This window comes from Pseudophryne corroboree, chromosome 3 (genome assembly GCF_028390025.1).
Source record: "Pseudophryne corroboree isolate aPseCor3 chromosome 3, aPseCor3.hap2, whole genome shotgun sequence".
Lineage (NCBI taxonomy): Eukaryota > Metazoa > Chordata > Amphibia > Anura > Myobatrachidae > Pseudophryne > Pseudophryne corroboree.
In genome coordinates this window covers 633738122-633756778 of record NC_086446.1, presented here as the reverse complement: position 1 = coordinate 633756778, position 18657 = coordinate 633738122, and the positions used below count along the sequence as shown (strand labels likewise).

Here is an 18657-nt window from a genome sequence, read left to right as displayed (position 1 = left end):
CACCCAGACGTCCAAATTCAAATCTGGGATCAAGGAGGCAATGCCTACTAGCGAAAGGTCGATGGATGGAAGAGAAATACCATCAAGCTTAGAAACCAGTTCCAGCCAAGCCTTACGTGCTGATAGTACCACCACACAACGAGTGACCCCAGTTTTTTTTATGGTAAGTAACATTTATTGCATTAAAAAAGACCTAAGGGGAGATTTAACAAACCATATAAAGAGGGCAAGTTTCTAGCTAACATTTTTCTAGTACATTCTATAAAATAATAAACAGAATCTGACTGGTTGCTATGGGCAACTTGTACTCTTTAGAATCTTCCCTCTGAACTGAGTTTTATCCAGTTTCATTTAAAGTTGCATAAAGTCTTGTGGAGTCTATGTACTAAGACTTGGCGAGAGCTAAAGTGGACGGAGATACAGTAAAGTCCCAACCAACCAGCTCCTAACTGTCATTTTCCAAACACAGCCTGTAACTTGGCAGTTAGGAGCTTATTGGCTGGTACTTTATCTCTGTGCACTTTATCTCTCTCCAAGGCATAGTACATAGTCCCCCAAGACATTTAAGACTATTATAATGCAAAGTTGAACGCAACTCCATTTATCAATTGTATCTTGTGGTTTGGCATTATGCAAGCTCATGAACCAAGTGCCATGGCCGTAATGGCCATCTGCCACTTTTTGTAAATACCAGAAGGGACGATGGTCTGATCTGGCAGCTTCAACAACTTGCGAATTGTGAAGCCGTGAGATGTGGCCACACCACTTTTTCTGCACATGTAAGCTAACAAAAATGTTGTGAATCTATTGTCTATTGCTGTCAACTGCACTCGACTAAGGTGGATGAAGAGACAGTGCTGTATTTCGGCGTTCTCACCCAGGCTACAATTAGGGTGTGTCAACAGAGTTGTGGACTATTTAGAGTTGGACAGCAGTTTAAATATGTATTCAGAATCAGATGCATGTTTTTGCACCAAGTATTTTGCTGGTGTCAATGCACACTGATAATGATGATGACTATGGCCGCAGGGATGCCTACAACATAGCATATGGGCAAATGTTCTAACTGCTTAGGCTGGCAAATGATGATGCTCATTCTCATTCCTTATCAAATGTTTATGGAACTACTGTATAAACGCAAACTGATTACTCTTTAGCACTTTAAGGTTTACTCACTACCAGCTATTTAATACGCTGTATTTGCTCTTTTTAACATTAGTACAATGTGCAAAATGGATTTGGAAATGGAAACCATTATCTCAGTAGCCCCACACACAAAGCTATTCAATGCTTTGTGGTGCCCTGAACACCTCTGGCATCATTCACTTCGTCATATGTAAGTTACTTCCCTACTGACCTTACAAACATGAGGAAAAACACAAGTTGACAACTGCATGTCGAACAAGAGACATACAGTGGGTGTAAAATAAGAGATAGGTTCATTGGATTCTCTTTAATCTTCTGCTCCTCAAAACCTTCTGTCTGAGACAGGAGCCTGAGGTTGCCTCATTGTAAATGCATCTCCTGGCTGTGAGTACATGTTGATGTGGTTTGTTCCCCTAGACCTTACAATGACAATCCTTACCTTACAATGAAGTCAGAGTGCGCCCCCTGCATTATTTGCTTTTCAGATCGAATGTGCTCCTGCTGCCTGGTGTCTACTATGTGACGCTTTTTGAGGATCTTCATTGCAAATGTTTTTGATTCCTCACTTTTCAACTGCACCTAAGAGAGAGAGAACAGATGTGATGACAATGTACAGTATAGTTATTAATACGCACAGCCTACTGTCCAGGGATAGAATGTAACACAGTAACATAGTTTATGAGGTTGAAAAAAGACCATTTGTCCATCGAGTTCAACCTATTTATGTTCTCCTACTCTGTGTTATTTTCAGGACTACTTTTATCTGTTTGATAAAGTCGGCCGTTGTATTGTATTTCCTAATTTTATTATACATGATCTATCCTCCATAACCCTGTAAATCCTTTTCCATTAGAAATTTATCTAGCCCATTCTTAAAAGTATTGACCGAGTCTGCCATTAGTACTCTCTCAGGCTGGAAATTCCAAACTCGTATTGTCCTTACTGTGAAAAAACCTTTTCGCCTCTGTGTGCGGAATCTCCTTTCCTCTAACCTAAGTGGGTGTCCACCCACACACAGCAAGCTAAAGATTGGAGAGTGACAAAGAAACAGACATTATTTTATCCATGTATCAATATTCATAATATCAGGAATGTATTAGTATACAGATAGCATCAATAGGTATGTGCGTGTGTGTGTGATTGCCAGTGCCACTTTATATTGCTAATACTTACTAATCATATGTATTATATAGCTCCATATTAGCATATGCAATAGCTTCCTATTACGTACTGTAAGCATACTTCTGAATCTTCCAGAAACATCTGAATTTTGGGGTAGACAGGGACACTCCCACAAGTCACATCATCATGGTGTCACCCCCTCGGTATGATGCACCGATTCACACTATTGTGCTGCGGGGCACAGCCATAATAATGTGATACACCCTTCCCCACCCTGCAGTGTTATACTGCATCTGCCCTCTGGTAAGTCTCCCGGAGGGGAGAAAAAGTAGGTAGATATGTCTTGCAGTATGTAGGACCATGGCCGTAACTAGGTATGGGCGTGTGGTGCGCCACACACAGTGCAGGTGCGCTGGGGGCTGAGCCAGCAGCCATCTCTATATACCGGCACACGCTTTGATGTTATCAGCGGTGCGCCCAGCTTAAATTAAGTTACATGCAGCAAGCTTCGGGTGCACGGGGATAGAGTGATTTGTGTCTCTGTGTTCCAACTTCCTGGGGAGAGAGATGGTTGTCCATCCATGTGCTGCCTGTCTCTGTGTTCCAACTTCCTGGGGAGAGAGATGGTTGTCCATCCATGTGCTGCCTGTTTGATAGCTGTCCCCTCTGATTGGCTCCCAGGGTAAGGTTATGTTTGTCCCTGTGCTGGGCTGAAACTGATGTACTCAGGACTCCGGGAGAAGAGGCAGTGAGTAGAAAGTGGCCATGTGTGCACGCTGCCTGCAGCTATATGGTACAGGTGGCTTTCTATTGTCTATGTATGTATGTATGTATGTATGTATGTATGTTCAGTGTATACAGTATGTGTGTATGTACAGTGTACTGTATATGTGTGTACTGAATGCAGTGTGTACAGTGTAAATGTGTGTATGTACAGTGTGTGTGTGCAGTGTACTATATGTATGTATGTATGTATGTATGTATGTATGTACAGTGTGTGTACAGTGTATATGTATGTGTGTGATTACAGTGTATATGGATGTATGTATGTACAGTGTATATGTGTGTACAGTGTGTGTGTGTGTGTGTGTGTGTGTGTGTGTGTGTGTGTGTGTGTGTGTGTACAGTGTATATGTATGTACAGTGTATACTGTATGTATGTACGTACGTACGTACGTACGTACGTACAGTGTATGCGTGTGATTACAGTGTATATGGGTGTATGTACAGTGTGTGTGTATGTATGTACAGTTCACATATGTGTGTGTACAGTGTATATGTGTGTACAGTATATATATATATATATATATATATATACTGTGTATATATATATATATATATATGTGTATACAGTATGTACAGTGTATGCATGTGTGTGTACAGTGTATATGTGTATGTATGTACAATGTTTATGTATGTACATTGAATATATGTGTGCGTACAGTATATATATATATATATATATATATACATACTGTATATATATATATATATATATATATATATATGTGTGTGTGCGTACAGTGTCTGTGTACAGTGTACATGTTGGCTACAAAACAGCAGCTCGGTGGCACAGTGGTTAGCTTTAGTGCTTTACAGCACTGGTCTCATGGGTTTGATTCCAATCAGGGCCCTGTTTGTGTGGATTTTTTATGTTCGGCTCGTGTTTGCATGGCTTTACCCCAGGCATTACAAGTTGTGTTTTGTTACTACAAGCTAAGCCATCAGTTATAGCATTAATACAGATTGTAGTTTTCAGCTTTTATTAACATTTTATTCTATGTGGAAAATGAGGAGGGGGAGCTTTGGCGTAATGTTTACAAGGGGCTCTACTGCTGCACAATGTGTATAAGGGGTCTGCTGTCTGGCGTAAAGTGTATAAGAGGACTGCTGTGTGGTGTAATGTCAATAACGGACACAAATATGGTCAGGTGTAATGTATATAAGGCGTACTCATGTGCGGTGTAATGTGAATTGGTACTATTCTGTGGCCACGCCCCTTACCTGCACACATAGGCGTGCGCACGGGGGGTGCCTGGTGCGCACAGGCACCCCCTAATGTCCGGCACCCCCCTCGCCTGTTGCAGCACAGCGGTCAATAGTCATCCTGTGCTCCTACCCGCCGCCGCAGCAGCGCTCTGTACTATTGGCTGCCAGCCGCACTGGGTACACGGATGCCTCTTCCTGGCTCCGTCACGCGATGTAACATTAAGATGTCACTCCGCGTCCACACTCCTTTCCACCCCGCCTGCACTCGGTCTCTTCTCTCACCGGCGCTCCAATCCTCAAGTGCCGCGGCCACCATGCCAGCACCACAGGATTCCTCTAATGAGGACTCAGAGCAGGAGGACACACATTTAGCAGAAGAATACAGAGAGCGAAGGACAGAGAGAGTTCACTGAGGTCTCGGAGTGTGTGTCACAATGGCAGTAAGTCTGTGTGTGAAATGCTCAGTCCTGCAGCCTGCTCATGCAGGGAAAAGAGAGGGGGCCAGCCCAGCAAAGCCAGGGGGACTAAACCAACATGTACTGTATAAATGTGGTGAAGTTACAATTAAAAAAAACTAAATAAATAAAACAAACATCTGTGGGTGCACTCTGGGAAAAAAAATAAAGAAGAAAAGGGTTAGATAAATATATTAGCCAGAGAGCCAAACACTCAGTAGTTTCCTGAGTGCACCTATAGATCTCATTCTTTCCTTTTTTGTAACTTATTGTATTTAGCCTGGCCAGCCAGAGGGAATAACAGCCTCATACTGTGTGGCGTAATGTGAATGTGGCTCATACTTTGTGGTAATGTGAAGTCGGCTCATACTATGTGGCGCAATGTGAATTTCGGCTCATACTATGTGCTATAATGTGAATTTCGCCTCATACTATGTGGGGTAATGTGAATTTCGGCTCATACTTTGCGGCATAATGTGATATTGGCTCATACTGTGTGGTATAATGTGAATATTGGCTCATACTCTGTGGTATAATGTGAATTTCGGCTCAGACCATGTGATATAATGTAAACTTCGTTTCATACAGTGTGCTATGTGTATTTTGGCTCATACTGTGTGGCGTAATGTGAATTTCGGTTCATACTGTGTGGCATAATGTGAATAAGAGGCACTACTGTTAGTAGCTGGTGAGCATGGTTATATGTGAGACAAATGCTGGTATCCTGCATAGTTGAGGTCAGATGGTATAGAAAGAGGCAAATGTAACTCTGATGGCACATGTGTAAATTTTAAGCTTTACTTATGTTATATTAAAACTTAAATGTTGGGCCCCCTAAATCTCCTGTACTTTTCAGAGTAGCCCACTCAAAATCAGGGTGTAGGTGCTGGGGGGTGCAAGTGGTGGGGTCTGTGAGGCGGGGAGGGGAATGTATATTCACTAGACCCCACTCTATAGTGCCGCTACAGGGTCAGGGTTAGGTTCGGGAAGTGTGAGCAGCGGTTGGGTGCAGTGGCAGCTAGGAATCAGGGTTATGCCATAGCGGCCAGTGGTCGCACCAATATGTTTAATTTTATTTCTCTGGTGTGTATTATATCTACTTTATTATTATGAACTAGAAAGAAATTAGATTAAGCCATGTGATTTTACTGAGAATGTAAAATAGTGCTAGACATGTCCCTGGACGGTGCTGGACACGCCCAAAAGGCGGTACCAGACATAGCCCTCCGGCAGTGCACCCCCTAATAAAATTAGCTGTGCACGCCTATGCCTGCACACAATCCCTGTTTTGAATGGGGGGGCACCAATTCTCATTATGGCACAGGGCACCAAAATGACTAGTTACGGCACTGTGTAGGACTAAAGGCTGGCACAGTATGGTGCACATGGCATGGACAGCTTAGAATAAATAACTACAGATGTGTCCTTCTACATCCTCGCTGGCACTGCAGCATGCCATGACAGTGCCCGCTAGCATTTGCACCCGTGATCCTATAGGATTTCATTATGTGAACAGTGCCATAGCATTGAGCGCTGAGTCACTCGCATGCGTGGCAATTTACATGCCACGATGCATATGCACATTTGCAGCGTAAGTGGCAAATATGTAAAAAGGATCTTGGATCATACTTCTCTACTCTCTTGGAACGACCGGGAGGCTCCCGAAAATCGGATGGTGCTCCCGACCACCAAGGAAAAAGTGTAAGTCTCCCAGAGCTGGCCTCCACTTCCCGCATTCTCCCCTGCAATTACCTGCACCTCCCTGCAGCCATCTGTGAAAGTGGGCGGCCCGTTGGGTCAGCTTAGAACGAGCATGTAAAATAGCCAGCCAAGGAAGCACTGCAGGCTCGAAAGGCAGTATCGACCATCGAGCCCAGCAGAGCCTGCGAGCGGCCAGCCACCAGTGTAGGGCTGAACACATGGAGACCTTACAGTACACTGCACAGCGTCCCTCTCCAGCATCCGTAGCAGCGGCTGATCCCTCTCCCCTCACATGCAGGGGTTGCGGGCAGTAAGAGTTCCAGGAGGGGGAGTGATGAGAAAGCTGGCCCGACATGGAGAGCAGCTCTGGTCTGGTAGTCAGTCCAGAGGCAGCTGGGAGCTCAGAGAGAGGCAAGAGGAGGTGAGTGCATGTAGTACTACCTCAGCGGCTCTACAGGCTAGCAGGCTGGGTGTATGTGTATGTGTATGTATTTGTGTGTGTGTGTGTGTGTGTGTGTGTGTGTGTGTGTGTGTGTGACCCCTGTGCAAGTGTGTGTAGGGTGGCACTGACCCTTATGTATTTTACAACTGCATATGCCACCCATACACACACCCACTCTGGCAGCATGCTTTACTTAGTAATTTAATTTCCAAATGGCACTGCAGGATACCCCCTGAGCAGCTTAAGACATGTGCATAGGTGGAGCTAGACACGCCCTACAGGTGGAGCATGATACGCCACCCCTCAGCGGTGCACCGTGCAAACACTCATACTATCTAGAATCTCCTTAAAACTAGTTTCTAAAAGTAGGCAAGTATGTCCTAACCCTAGGGCTAACACTCGGGGGGTTTCAGCTAGGGCTAACTACCTGGGGGTGGCAGCTAGGGCTAATTACCCCCCCCCCCCTTCCTCCTCCAGTGCCTAACCCACCCCACCCTGGCCTTATCCCGAATCCTAATACTTACCTTTGAGATGTTAGCTGTCTGTGTTCCGGCACCGGTCTCCTCAATGGTGTCAGGATTCCGGTGTTGGTCACATGACTGCAGGCATTCTGACCGCCGGGATGCCAAAACACTTCCCATGCAGTCCAAAATAGCCATGATTCTTTAACAAATACTGTAGTATATACAGTATGTGAATAATGATTATTCCCAGCATTATGATCTTCAACTAATACACAGTGAATTTGAGTTATTTTGGGATGAGTCGGAGCACTGCAGCTCTCTTTTAATTGCATTTAGTTTCTATCTAATACACCAATACTATACATTTTAATATTTTGATAAATAAAGTTCAGATGTGTATTAACAATAATTATTAATCAGATCGGGTTATTTCCTCTGTAATTATTTTTATTCTTATCCAGTGCAGAGGTAATTTTTCAGTAACTCTACTTAAACACACAAAGTAGAACTGGAGCAACTCCACAGTCATGTTCGAAAATATGATGTAATACTTTTTCAATCACTTATGTAAGGAATATATAGATGCTTGTATTACTGAACACAATAAGTTAGTAGCTGCATGTCTTCTTCAATACTACAGTATTCCACGTTATAAACAATAATCAATGGTCTTAATTAAAATTATACTTAAGGTCAGTGTTGCAGATTGTTAAATGTACGTTACCCAGTGTGACTGCAGTGCAATCAGTAGTGGTATCAGGACCATTGTTTCATGGTGGACACATACTGTAACACCAATATAATGAGGCTTTTCTGTTCCATTTTTGGCTGTATGTAAACCGGCTATGAATCATGAAAGCTAAAAAGCAAGAACTGGCTTGTCTTTGAGATTGCACTGCTGCAGTTTAAATGATTATTTATAATCCGCTATTACATATTAATAGCTGTTCCGTGCCTCACAACTGTTAGCCACCTGGCCAGACTAATCGTGTCATTTGTCACATGACTATGGGGTGCTTTAATCTCACTCACCCTGAACGTCCTGAGAAGGACAGTTAGGAACAGTATGTTACAGTAAGTGCCCTTCTGAAGCCAGACAGAACATGCTTGGGAACTGTAATAAAAGCTTATGGAACACCTTCTGGGAAATGAAATAACACTTGTGAATTGGCTCTATATAAGCTTGTACACATACTGTAGAAACATAAATGGGACAGTACAATTGTTAGAGTTGGCTATGAGTTGCCGGCATTTGGACCAATTCTCTGCAATTCGCCCATAGTGGTTCATAGGGGTGGTATTCATGTGACCGACGGTCGGGAGACCGACGGTCACATGACCTCCTGCAGCTTCCCGACACCCACTATCCCGATGGTCGGCATGCCGACCAACAGGGACTATTTCCACTCGTGGGTGTCCACGACACCCATAGAGTGGGAATAGAACCCGTGGCGACCGTAGGTCGCCACCGAGCCCGCAGCGTGGCGAGCGCAGCATGGTGAGCGCAGCGAGCCCGCAAGGGGCTTGCTGCACTCGCCTCTCCCCGCCGGGATCCCGGCGTCGGTATGCTGCCGGGATCCCGGCGTCGGTAAGCTGACCGGCGGTCAGGAGACCACCGGTCAGCCATACTACACCCGTTCATAGGAATATCTGCAGTGCGGCTGTACCATAATTATCTGCAATGTGCTGTACCACAATTATCTGCAATGTGTACATTTATGCACATCACTGAGAATTTAACTGAACAGAATATAAAACTGTCTAACACTAAACATGTCACTTATTTAGGTAGTTACTGTAAGATAAACTTGTCATGCAGATAATAAAACTATGGCTGGAACTAGGTTACCAAAATGACTGGGTTTCAAAGCAAAACATTAAGGGCCTCATTTAGGCTCGGCTATATTTTGCACCTTCAGGGGCAGATGTAGAGGTGAATGCATGTTATACCAAACATCTAGGTGGAGAATATGCTCCCAAAAAGATGCATTTTGCACATGTTGCAAAGCTGGAAGAACCTGAAAAAGTACCAATTTTACTCTAGTAGAAAACAGTAATATATATACCAGGTTGATGCAATGAGAAAACAGTTGTACAGTATATGCACTGACAGTAGATGGAGAGCCGACCCTAACCAATATGATGCCCTAGGCAAGATTTTGGCTGGTGCTCCCTAGCACTGGCACTAGTTTCACCTCTGACCCTGCCCCCCTTTCCCAGCACCATCACCTCTCACCCACAGCAGTCCTCATTTTGGTGCTCCTACACCCTATATATGAAATAGGAACAGTGCGAATATTCGATGCACAGTTCAAAAAGGGGTGTGTTCTTGCTGGGAAGGGGCATGGCCACACAATAGTAACCCCAATTTAAATTACGCCACACAGTAGTGCAACTTTATTCACATTTTATCATGCGATAGTGTCCCTTATTCACGTTATATCACACAGTAGTACCACTTTACCTTATATACGTTACTCCTCACAGTAATGCCCCTTATTCAAATTACATTACACTGAATTGACCCTTATTCACATAAGGCCACACAGTAGTGCCCTTTCTATACATTACGCCACACAGTAGAGCACCTTATACACATAATGCCACACATTAGCAATGCCTTTATACACATACCACCACACAGTAATGCCCCTCACACATGACAAACATTATTAATGTCCTTATAAACATAATGCCCCTTACACATTTGCCACACATTATTAGTGCACTTATACACATAATGACACACATAATGACACATATGCCGCACATTATTAATGCATTTTATACACGACACACATAATGCCCCTTACACAGATGCCGAACACTACAGCACAACAAACCCACCCGCACACAGCACTCACACGGCTGCTAACACTGTGACCTCTGCCTCTGCTGGATACAGATGTGTCCAACACTGTGACCTCTGCCTCTGCTTGGATACAGATGTGTCATCATACATCTTGCCTAAATACAGCATGCAGCAGGATATGCCCGGCAGGAGTCAACTGCCAGCTATGCTAACGTTGAGTGACATTTTTGACAAAAATGCATCTTATTTGCATTACTATGTGGCTAGGATGCACAAGCAGCTACTGCTGATTAAAATGATATGCAACATGCCTATATTCTGTGTGTGATTGTGGCTGTATCTGTATACAAAATGCTACATTACAGTGTTTTCCAGGAATACACTGTAACGTAGAATTTCGTATGCAGATACAGCCGCAGTCACACATAGAATATAGGCATGCCGCATATCATTTTAATCAGCAGAAGCTGCTTGTGCCCCTAGGCATACCAAATGCCCTAGGCATTTGCCTAGTTTGCCTATGCCTAAGGCCGGCTCTGTGTAGATGTCAAGTTATTGGTGGTAGTAGTAATTAAAGTTCATACACAATATAGTACATTAGCTACAGTAAGTGTGAAATACATAAGGCAGCCTGTCTATATTTGGACAGTGTTACTAATAAATACTATTGTAAACTTCCTTGACCATGAATAATGCAATAAATAAAATAGATGCAAAAATAACATTATTGCACTATAAAAGTTAAATTACATACAAACATCTGTTGTCTTTCTCTTTAAAAGTCATGAGACCCTGCTTTTGTGTTGTGGAGTGTTTGTAAATATCAATTAAATAATAGCAGAAGCCGCACTAATAATATTAATAGTTTCAGCGTTCAGCCAATCAGAAGCGGCTGCAGTTTCCCTGCCTCCTGACAGATGCACTTTTTGTGGTCTGCATGAGAAGCATTTGCATAAACACACCCTTTACTGTACAGAGACAATGCCACCTCCAGCCTCCATTTTTGCCTCTCTAAGCGATAGAGGGAACAAGCAAACCTACAATGAATGAATGTATACACATTTTTTGTCCACATGAAAAGTACAAATAAAAAATGTGTACTTTGCACAAAAAATAAATAAACTTACATCCATTATAATAATACATTGTTCTCAAAATGAGAAAAAAAGATCTATACTGTAGTTCAGATAACTCAGAACTTTACTTGAAAAGATCTAGCCAATTATCAATCACCTCCCAAACACCTACAGGCCTCATGGGCAGACACATCTCTTGCAACAAATAATCTAAAAAACATTTTTACGGGGGCGTGGCCAGGACGGGCATGGAGTAGCACACACATTGTGCAGCTCTCCAGCCAATAAATCCTTTAAACCCATCCTGTGATTCCCCCTGGGACTGGCCTGCGGACTACGGCTGGATGAATGCCTAGTGCCCCCCCTGGAGTATCCAAGACCGACTGCTGTTGCCTTCCTGCCCGTTTGGAAGCCGTCCAGTGTGAGGCCTGGTGAGTGCTGGAGCCGCATGTGACGCCGCGGTCTCGCGCTCCCTCCACAACCGGAAGTTCGGCTCTTTTACCCTTGACCCCCGCCTGCCTCGGCCGCTACGGGCGGGTGTACGGAGCACGGACGCACAGCACACCGCTCCGTTCGGCTGTGAGGACACCAGGAGCATCCTCTGAACGGTGCTCTGCCCAGCCTGCGCTGCCCGACCTCACGGACACGCGGACCGCTCCCCGGCCTCTGCTGCTGAACGTAAAGACGTTGCCCACGCCACAGAGCTGTGAGTACCTGCTGTCCTGCTGCGGAGGGTGCCTTTGCTGGGAGGTGGTGCTGGGACTGTCACCCTCTCTCCCCCCTCTTTTATCCTGGATGATATAAACATATATTTCCTATATTAATATAAATACAGGATCTGAGTTCTCCTACCAGGCCCAGGGACTGCTGTGCCTTAAAGTGATAGCGTCTGTGCAGGTGGGAAACTGCCTAAATCCCTGCTTCAGCCCACAGCTTTCAAATCCACTGTGCCGACATTCAACAATACAACCAAGACCGCTGGTCCTTCTGTATATATATATATTCTTCCTGCACCTCTTGGCCCTCTCACAGTGTGCTGGTGCCTGCGCCTCCTCTCTCTGCCTGTATTGCTTTGATATATAACTGGGTGAGTGCTGCGGCATTGTGTTGTCCAAAATGGTTAAAGGCCGCCAACAGAATGCGGGCGCAATGGAGAGATTTGTCCGCAATCCCGGTCCTCAACAGCAGAGGAGGGAGACTACACAGTCTGAGACGTCGCCCCCATCTCCTGCAAACAGCTCTGCTTCGTCTGAACCGCCCGATGCTGCATTACAGAGAGTGTTGGATGCCGTGACTGCTAGTGAGGCCCGTTTGGCTGATAAAATCGGGCAAGTGCAGTCTGACCTCTCCATTATCCATCAGGACCTTCAACGGGTGAGAGAGAGGGTGGGAGAGGCCGAAACCCGTATCTCCAATGTCGAGGACACTATTACCCCGCTGGGACGGCGTACTGATACTTTGGAGTCCCAGATGACTGACGTGCGCAAAAAACTAACAGATATGGAGGGACGCCTACGTCGCAATAATGTCCGCTTCCTTGGTCTGCCTGAGAAGGAGGAAGGCTCATCACCTGAAGAATTTCTAGAAAAATGGCTTCGGCATGCATTTGGGTCCGAAGAATTCTCGCCTCATTTCACAATTGAACGAGCTCATAGAGTTCCGATGCGCCCATTACCTCCGGGGGCTCCGCCCCGTACCTTCATCGCCAAGTTCCTCCACTTCCATGACCGAGACACTGTCCTGAGACTTGCTCGCACGAAAGGCCCACTAAAATGGAACGGGTCGCCAATATCGGTCTTCCCAGATTTCGCGGTGGAGGTGCAGAAAGATAGGGCTCAATTCCTACCTGTTAAGAGAAGACTCCGGGAACTCGACCTGCCGTATGCTATGCTCTTTCCATCGAAACTACGAGTGGTGGCGGATGGTGAAACAAAATTTTTTGCAACTCCTCGAGAGGCGATGATCTGGCTGGACAGACGCTTCCCAGCGGGACGGGCTCTTGCTGATCCTTGATTAATTCCTGTGACTCTAGTGGCAAGAGATTTTCTGTGCAGGATATGCTTATATATATGTTTACAGGGGGGCTGCAAGATAAGGGAAATGTTTAATTATCTATGTGGTGCTCCTTGAGGATGTGGGGGTGGAGGGAGGGATAACTGCTGCCTGAATTTTTTTTTTTTTTCTTCCTCTCATATTGGCCAATCATATATCTGTTGCCAGGTTGGGGGGTTGGGGGGGCTGGGGGGGGGGGGGGAAGGGTATATTCGTGGTCCAATTATATCCGATAATAATTTGTTCGTAAGTCCCGGGGGGAAACTTTTTTATGTTTCGCCCCCCTTTTTTTCTATCTTTCGGGGGTGATCTAGTTTAATGGCTGGGAGTGTTTTGTTTGTGTTTTGTTTTCTCTTTTCTCAGGGTCATTATATTCTTGGCTCCACCCAGAATATAGCTCGTTGTGTGCTGGGTTTGGGTTCTGTTTGGGGATCCAAGTATGCTGCAGGTTGGGAGTAGTGTACAGGGAGGGGGGGGAGGGGAAGTTAAAGGCTATGGTTATTTTTTGTATGGATGTCTGGAGATTGGGTGTGTATGGCTTACGATTCTATTTATTGAGCAGTGGTGTCTTGCAATTGCGTGCCGCGAGGGTGGATCTGGCTGGCTGCGGGCTGTGGCCCCTATTATTATTTTAATGACTCCCCATGGTTGGACTTAAGATGTTGTCGTGGAATGTGCGGGGGCTTAACGACAAGATTAAGCGATCTCTGGTGCTTAGACAAATCAAACAATATGCTGCTGATGTGGTATGTCTTATGGAGACTCACCTGGTGGGCAGTAAGACTCTTGCCATTAAGAGACCTTGGGTAGGTTGGGCATTCCATTCTACACACACCTCTGCCTCCCGGGGGGTCTCAGTCCTGGTGAAGAGGACTGTTCCCTTTGTGCTGGATTCGGTACAGTCGGACCCGTGGGGGAGATATGTATTTTTAAAGTGTAAAATTCATTGTAACCCTCTGCTTTTATTGTCCGTGTATGTGCCTCCCCCGTACTCCTCCGATGTCCTGAAAAAAGCTGCAGGGTTTATGGCCTTGTCACCGGGAACACCTGTGGTTTGTCTGGGGGATTTCAATAATGTGTTAGATATAACAATGGATAGGTTCTCTACTACTCCCTCTGGTCCACATTCTGGACGGAATGGTTTTGCTGATGTTGTGTCGGGGTTGGGTCTGGTCGATCCCTGGAGACTGAGACATCCATCAGTTAAACAATATTCATGTTTTTCACATTCCCACTCCTCGTTCTCTAGGATCGACCTGGCCCTTCTATCGAGCGATCTGGTTCCTAAGGTTCGGGATAGCAGATATGAGACTAGAGGTATATCGGATCATTCTCCTTTAACGCTGGTCTTGGATTTTAATTGCTCTAGAGGCCAGGCCGTGTGGAAGTTCAATCCATTCTGGCTTGTACATATGGGCGATGGCTCCGATTTGGTGGCTGCATGGCGGGAATTTTTTGAGATAAACAAGGCTGGGCAGCCTCTCTCTAATTTATGGGATGCGTTTAAGGCCTTTTTGCGGGGAACTTTAATTAAACGAGTGGCTAATTTAAAATCCTTTTTTAAGCACCGGGAGTCCGAACTGGAGACCCTAAGTGTTGCTGCAGAAGCACAATATTTACAGGATTGTTTAGATAGCTCCAAATCTACATGGCTATCGGCCCAGGGGGAGTGGAGGGAATATCTCATGGAAAAGACTCAGCATAGACTCTTCTCCTCTCATGCTTTTTATACTTCTGGGGATAGGCCGGGGTCGTATTTAGCCTCCCTGGCACGGGGTGAGAGATCCTCTAACACCGTGGTTGAAATTGAGACCTCAGATGGTACCACTTTATTGCAAACCCCACAGATTGCGTCGGAATTTGTGGCATATTATAGGCGATTATATAGCTCTAAATTAAACTGTACCCCTGGGCAATTGGATGAATATTTACAGACTATACAGGTCCCTTTGCTGACTTGTGAGGCGCAGGACTTCCTCGAGGCACCCATTTCGCCAGAGGAGATCGTGGCTGCTATCAATGCTGCTCCCAATGGGAAGGCTTCGGGGCTATACGGCATACCGTCTGAGCTCTATAAACGTCATTTAGATTTTTTTGTCCCCCAATTACTTGAGTTATATAATCAGATATTTACACAGGAATCCCTCCCAATATCTATGGCGGAGGCATTGATTGTAGTCCTTCCAAAGCCTGACAAGGATCATAGGAAGGTTGATTCTTACAGACCTATTTCCCTTCTGCCGACCGACGTTAAAATCCTGGCCAAGGTCCTGGCATGTAGACTGAATCAAGTCATTACGCAGCTTATACACCCCGATCAGACGGGGTTTATGCCCCATAAATCAACATCCATTAATCTCAGACGTTTATTTACCCATCTCCAGGTCCCCCGTGAGTCATCCTCATCCATAGTTGTATCATTGGATGCCGCCAAGGCCTTTGATTCCGTTGAATGGGAGTATTTGTGGAGCATCATGCGCAAATTTGGTATAGGCCCTAACTTTATTAAATTTGTTCGGTTGATGTATTCCTCTCCCCTAGCCAGAGTGGCGGTGAATGGTTTTGTATCACATTCCTTCCCTTTGTCTAGAGGTACACGTCAGGGGTGCCCATTGTCCCCTACCCTGTTTGCCATGGCCATTGAACCCCTTGCTTGTCTTTTGCGGGCGAACTCTGAGATTTTTGGTTATAAAGTGGGCACCAGGGAGGAGAAAATAGCTTTGTATGCCGATGATATTCTGCTATTTGTGGATCGCTATGCTGAGTCTATGCCTAAGATTTTAGAAATTATCAATGAATTTGGGTGTTATTCTGGGCTCCTGATTAATTGGGAGAAATCCTCCATTATCCCGCTTCAGGGTGAGGTTCCTGCCTCCCCATTGGTTGCTCTCCCATTAAGATGGGTGAACTCCTTTAAATATCTGGGCATTTGGGTATCCAACGACCCTCACAAATTTACCTCCCTCAATGTCACACCACAGATATCTTATCTTCGCAATAAAGTCAAGGTCTGGGGGAAATTGCCCCTGACAGTTACAGGGAGGGTTAATATGGTGAAAATGGTCTTTCAACCCAAACTCCTGTATATTCTACAGCAGTCCCCAGTATACATCCCTCAGAAGATTTTTAAACAAATTGATGGTTTGCTATCTTCTTTGGTTTGGGCTAGCAAACGGGCACGGTTGAAACTTAATACTCTGACCAGGTCCAAAACATCAGGGGGTTTGGCTCTTCCCAATTTTCGTTTTTATTACTTTGCAGCACAATTAGCACATCTCTGGGAATGGGTTAATGATTCTGATATTTCGAGTCTGCACTCACAGGTAGTAATGCAAGAATACCCAGGTGGTTCCCCATTGAGATTGCTTCTTTGTGGAAGCGTCAAAATGTCGGCACTACCACTCATAAAACAATATATTACTATTTGGAGGCTGGTGCACCTTATATTGCAAGGACAGGGCATTGACCCTGACACTCCCCTGGACAATAAATATGGATTGCCGGAGTTGTGTCAGCTTCAAATCAGGGAAGTATGGGAACCATGGGGAGTGATTTCATTGGGACAACTATACACCGACGGGATTTTTAGATCCTTTCAGCAGCTTCAACATGAATTTAATGTCCCTTCTGCATATTTTTTTCGCTTCCTCCAATTGAGGCACGCTATATTTGCCCAATTTCCTGATGGCCCGCCGGCGCTTACTGATTCCCCGGTCAAATTGCTGCTGCAGACGGTGGGATCTGGACATATAGTCTCCAAAATATACGGCCGATTACTTCAAATACATCATATAGACCCACTTATCTCCCTCAGGACTAAGTGGGAGTCTGATCTAGGTCCATTATCGGATGACATATGGGAGGACGCTCTGGGATCGAGCCGGCTTTCAACATCATCTGTCCGATATCAGCAAATTCAGTTGTTCGTGCTACATAGGGTATATATGACCCCAATGAGGCTGTCACATATAGGGGGATCCCATAGCTCAAAATGTCCCAAATGCGGTAATCAGGGAGCAGACTTTTGACATATGATCTGGTTATGTCCCTTGGTATCGGTTTTTTGGGAGGAAGTTATACGTGCTATAGTTGATACAGGTATCCCCTCTTCCGTACTTACACCCATCTCCTGTATATTAGCGGCTATGGATGAGGAGGTTCTGGATCCACCCAGTCGACGCTACATTGTGAACCTCTGTGCCTTGGCCAAGGTGTGCATAGCCAGACTGTGGTTGGCTAATGAAGCCCCAGCCCCACAATCCTGGATTTCTCTAGTTAACACCTCTGTTACACATGAAAAATTTGTATACCTGGCCAGGAATGCGGAAAAAAAGTTTATTGCTATTTGGGGGAAGTGGATGAGCTCTCGCTATTTCACCTCACGGATGAGTGTTGCTGAGTCTTAGAAGTATTTAGATGCCTGTTACGAGTGCTTCTGGGGGAGTTATGTGGGGTGTGCGGCTCGCGGTCAGCCGGGCTCAAATGAGTGATAATGCCGTGGCAACGTGAAATGCGCTATGAGTAAAATGTGTAATGCCACTAGATCACCACTGCTCTGTTGAACTATGACTTTGACTGGGATAAGTATCCACACGTCTCACTATGCTCTCTATATACAACTGTAAGCCTGTTGTTGATTTATTGCCTTATATTTGTTTTAGTGTGTATTTTATGTTTGTTTTGTAGTGCCTTCGGCAATACCTAAATGTTAAATCAATGGAAAAACCAATAAAAATTTATTGAATTTAAAAAACAAAACAAAACATTTTTACCCTAAAAGACTGTATTGTGAAAAAAGGCAGTCGTCTCCCGTCATCTTCAGATCTACAGGACAATGTCCGACTACAGCAGAAAAGTTTTTATCAATATTTATATCTCCAAGGTCGTTTGACCATGAGGAAGTCTTCTGAAACTTAATAAATTAGCAAATATTTAATTTCCCCAACCAAAAAGGAAAGAAATATTGGAAGCATGAGAGGACGTTGGAAGAAACAGAACAATTAGAGACATTGGGGTAGAACTGAAAAAGATGACTGGCCCAATCACTGGCATATCTATAATGGATGCAGGGTGTCCTGTTCCCACAGGCGCATAGGTAAAAGAAAGCCTTGCACCCTTAACAGACCTCAATGTGTAGTGTGGAGGGTCTCCCCTTATGTATTCTGCGGGCAGTGCCATCCTTTAGGTAATATCTTAGGAAAGATGAGCCAGAGACTTTGTTATCTTTTGTGAGAGCCTTAGGGAAGCCCAGCATCTTCGTGATAGTGGGGTATACCCCCAGAGTGACAGTGATGCAAATGGAGGCATGAGGCACGCTAGGCCCCCTTTCCGTGAGGTCGCACCCCCATTTCCAGATGCACAGGTCCTGATTACACATTATGAAATGTTGGGAGGTATG

General features: G+C 45.0%; 1 protein-coding gene across 6 annotated transcripts in view; it reads right to left on the bottom strand.

Annotated features, from left to right (window-relative positions):
• The window catches only part of PRKG1 (protein kinase cGMP-dependent 1), a 1872748-nt gene that overhangs the window by 38637 nt on the left and 1815454 nt on the right, over positions 1-18657 (bottom strand). For all 6 annotated transcript variants that reach the window (XM_063961733.1, XM_063961735.1, XM_063961737.1 and 3 more), the window contains exon 11: positions 1586-1725. In XM_063961733.1, coding sequence (XP_063817803.1) covers positions 1586-1725 — 140 coding nt within the window. The remainder of the gene's footprint in view (positions 1-1585; positions 1726-18657) is intronic.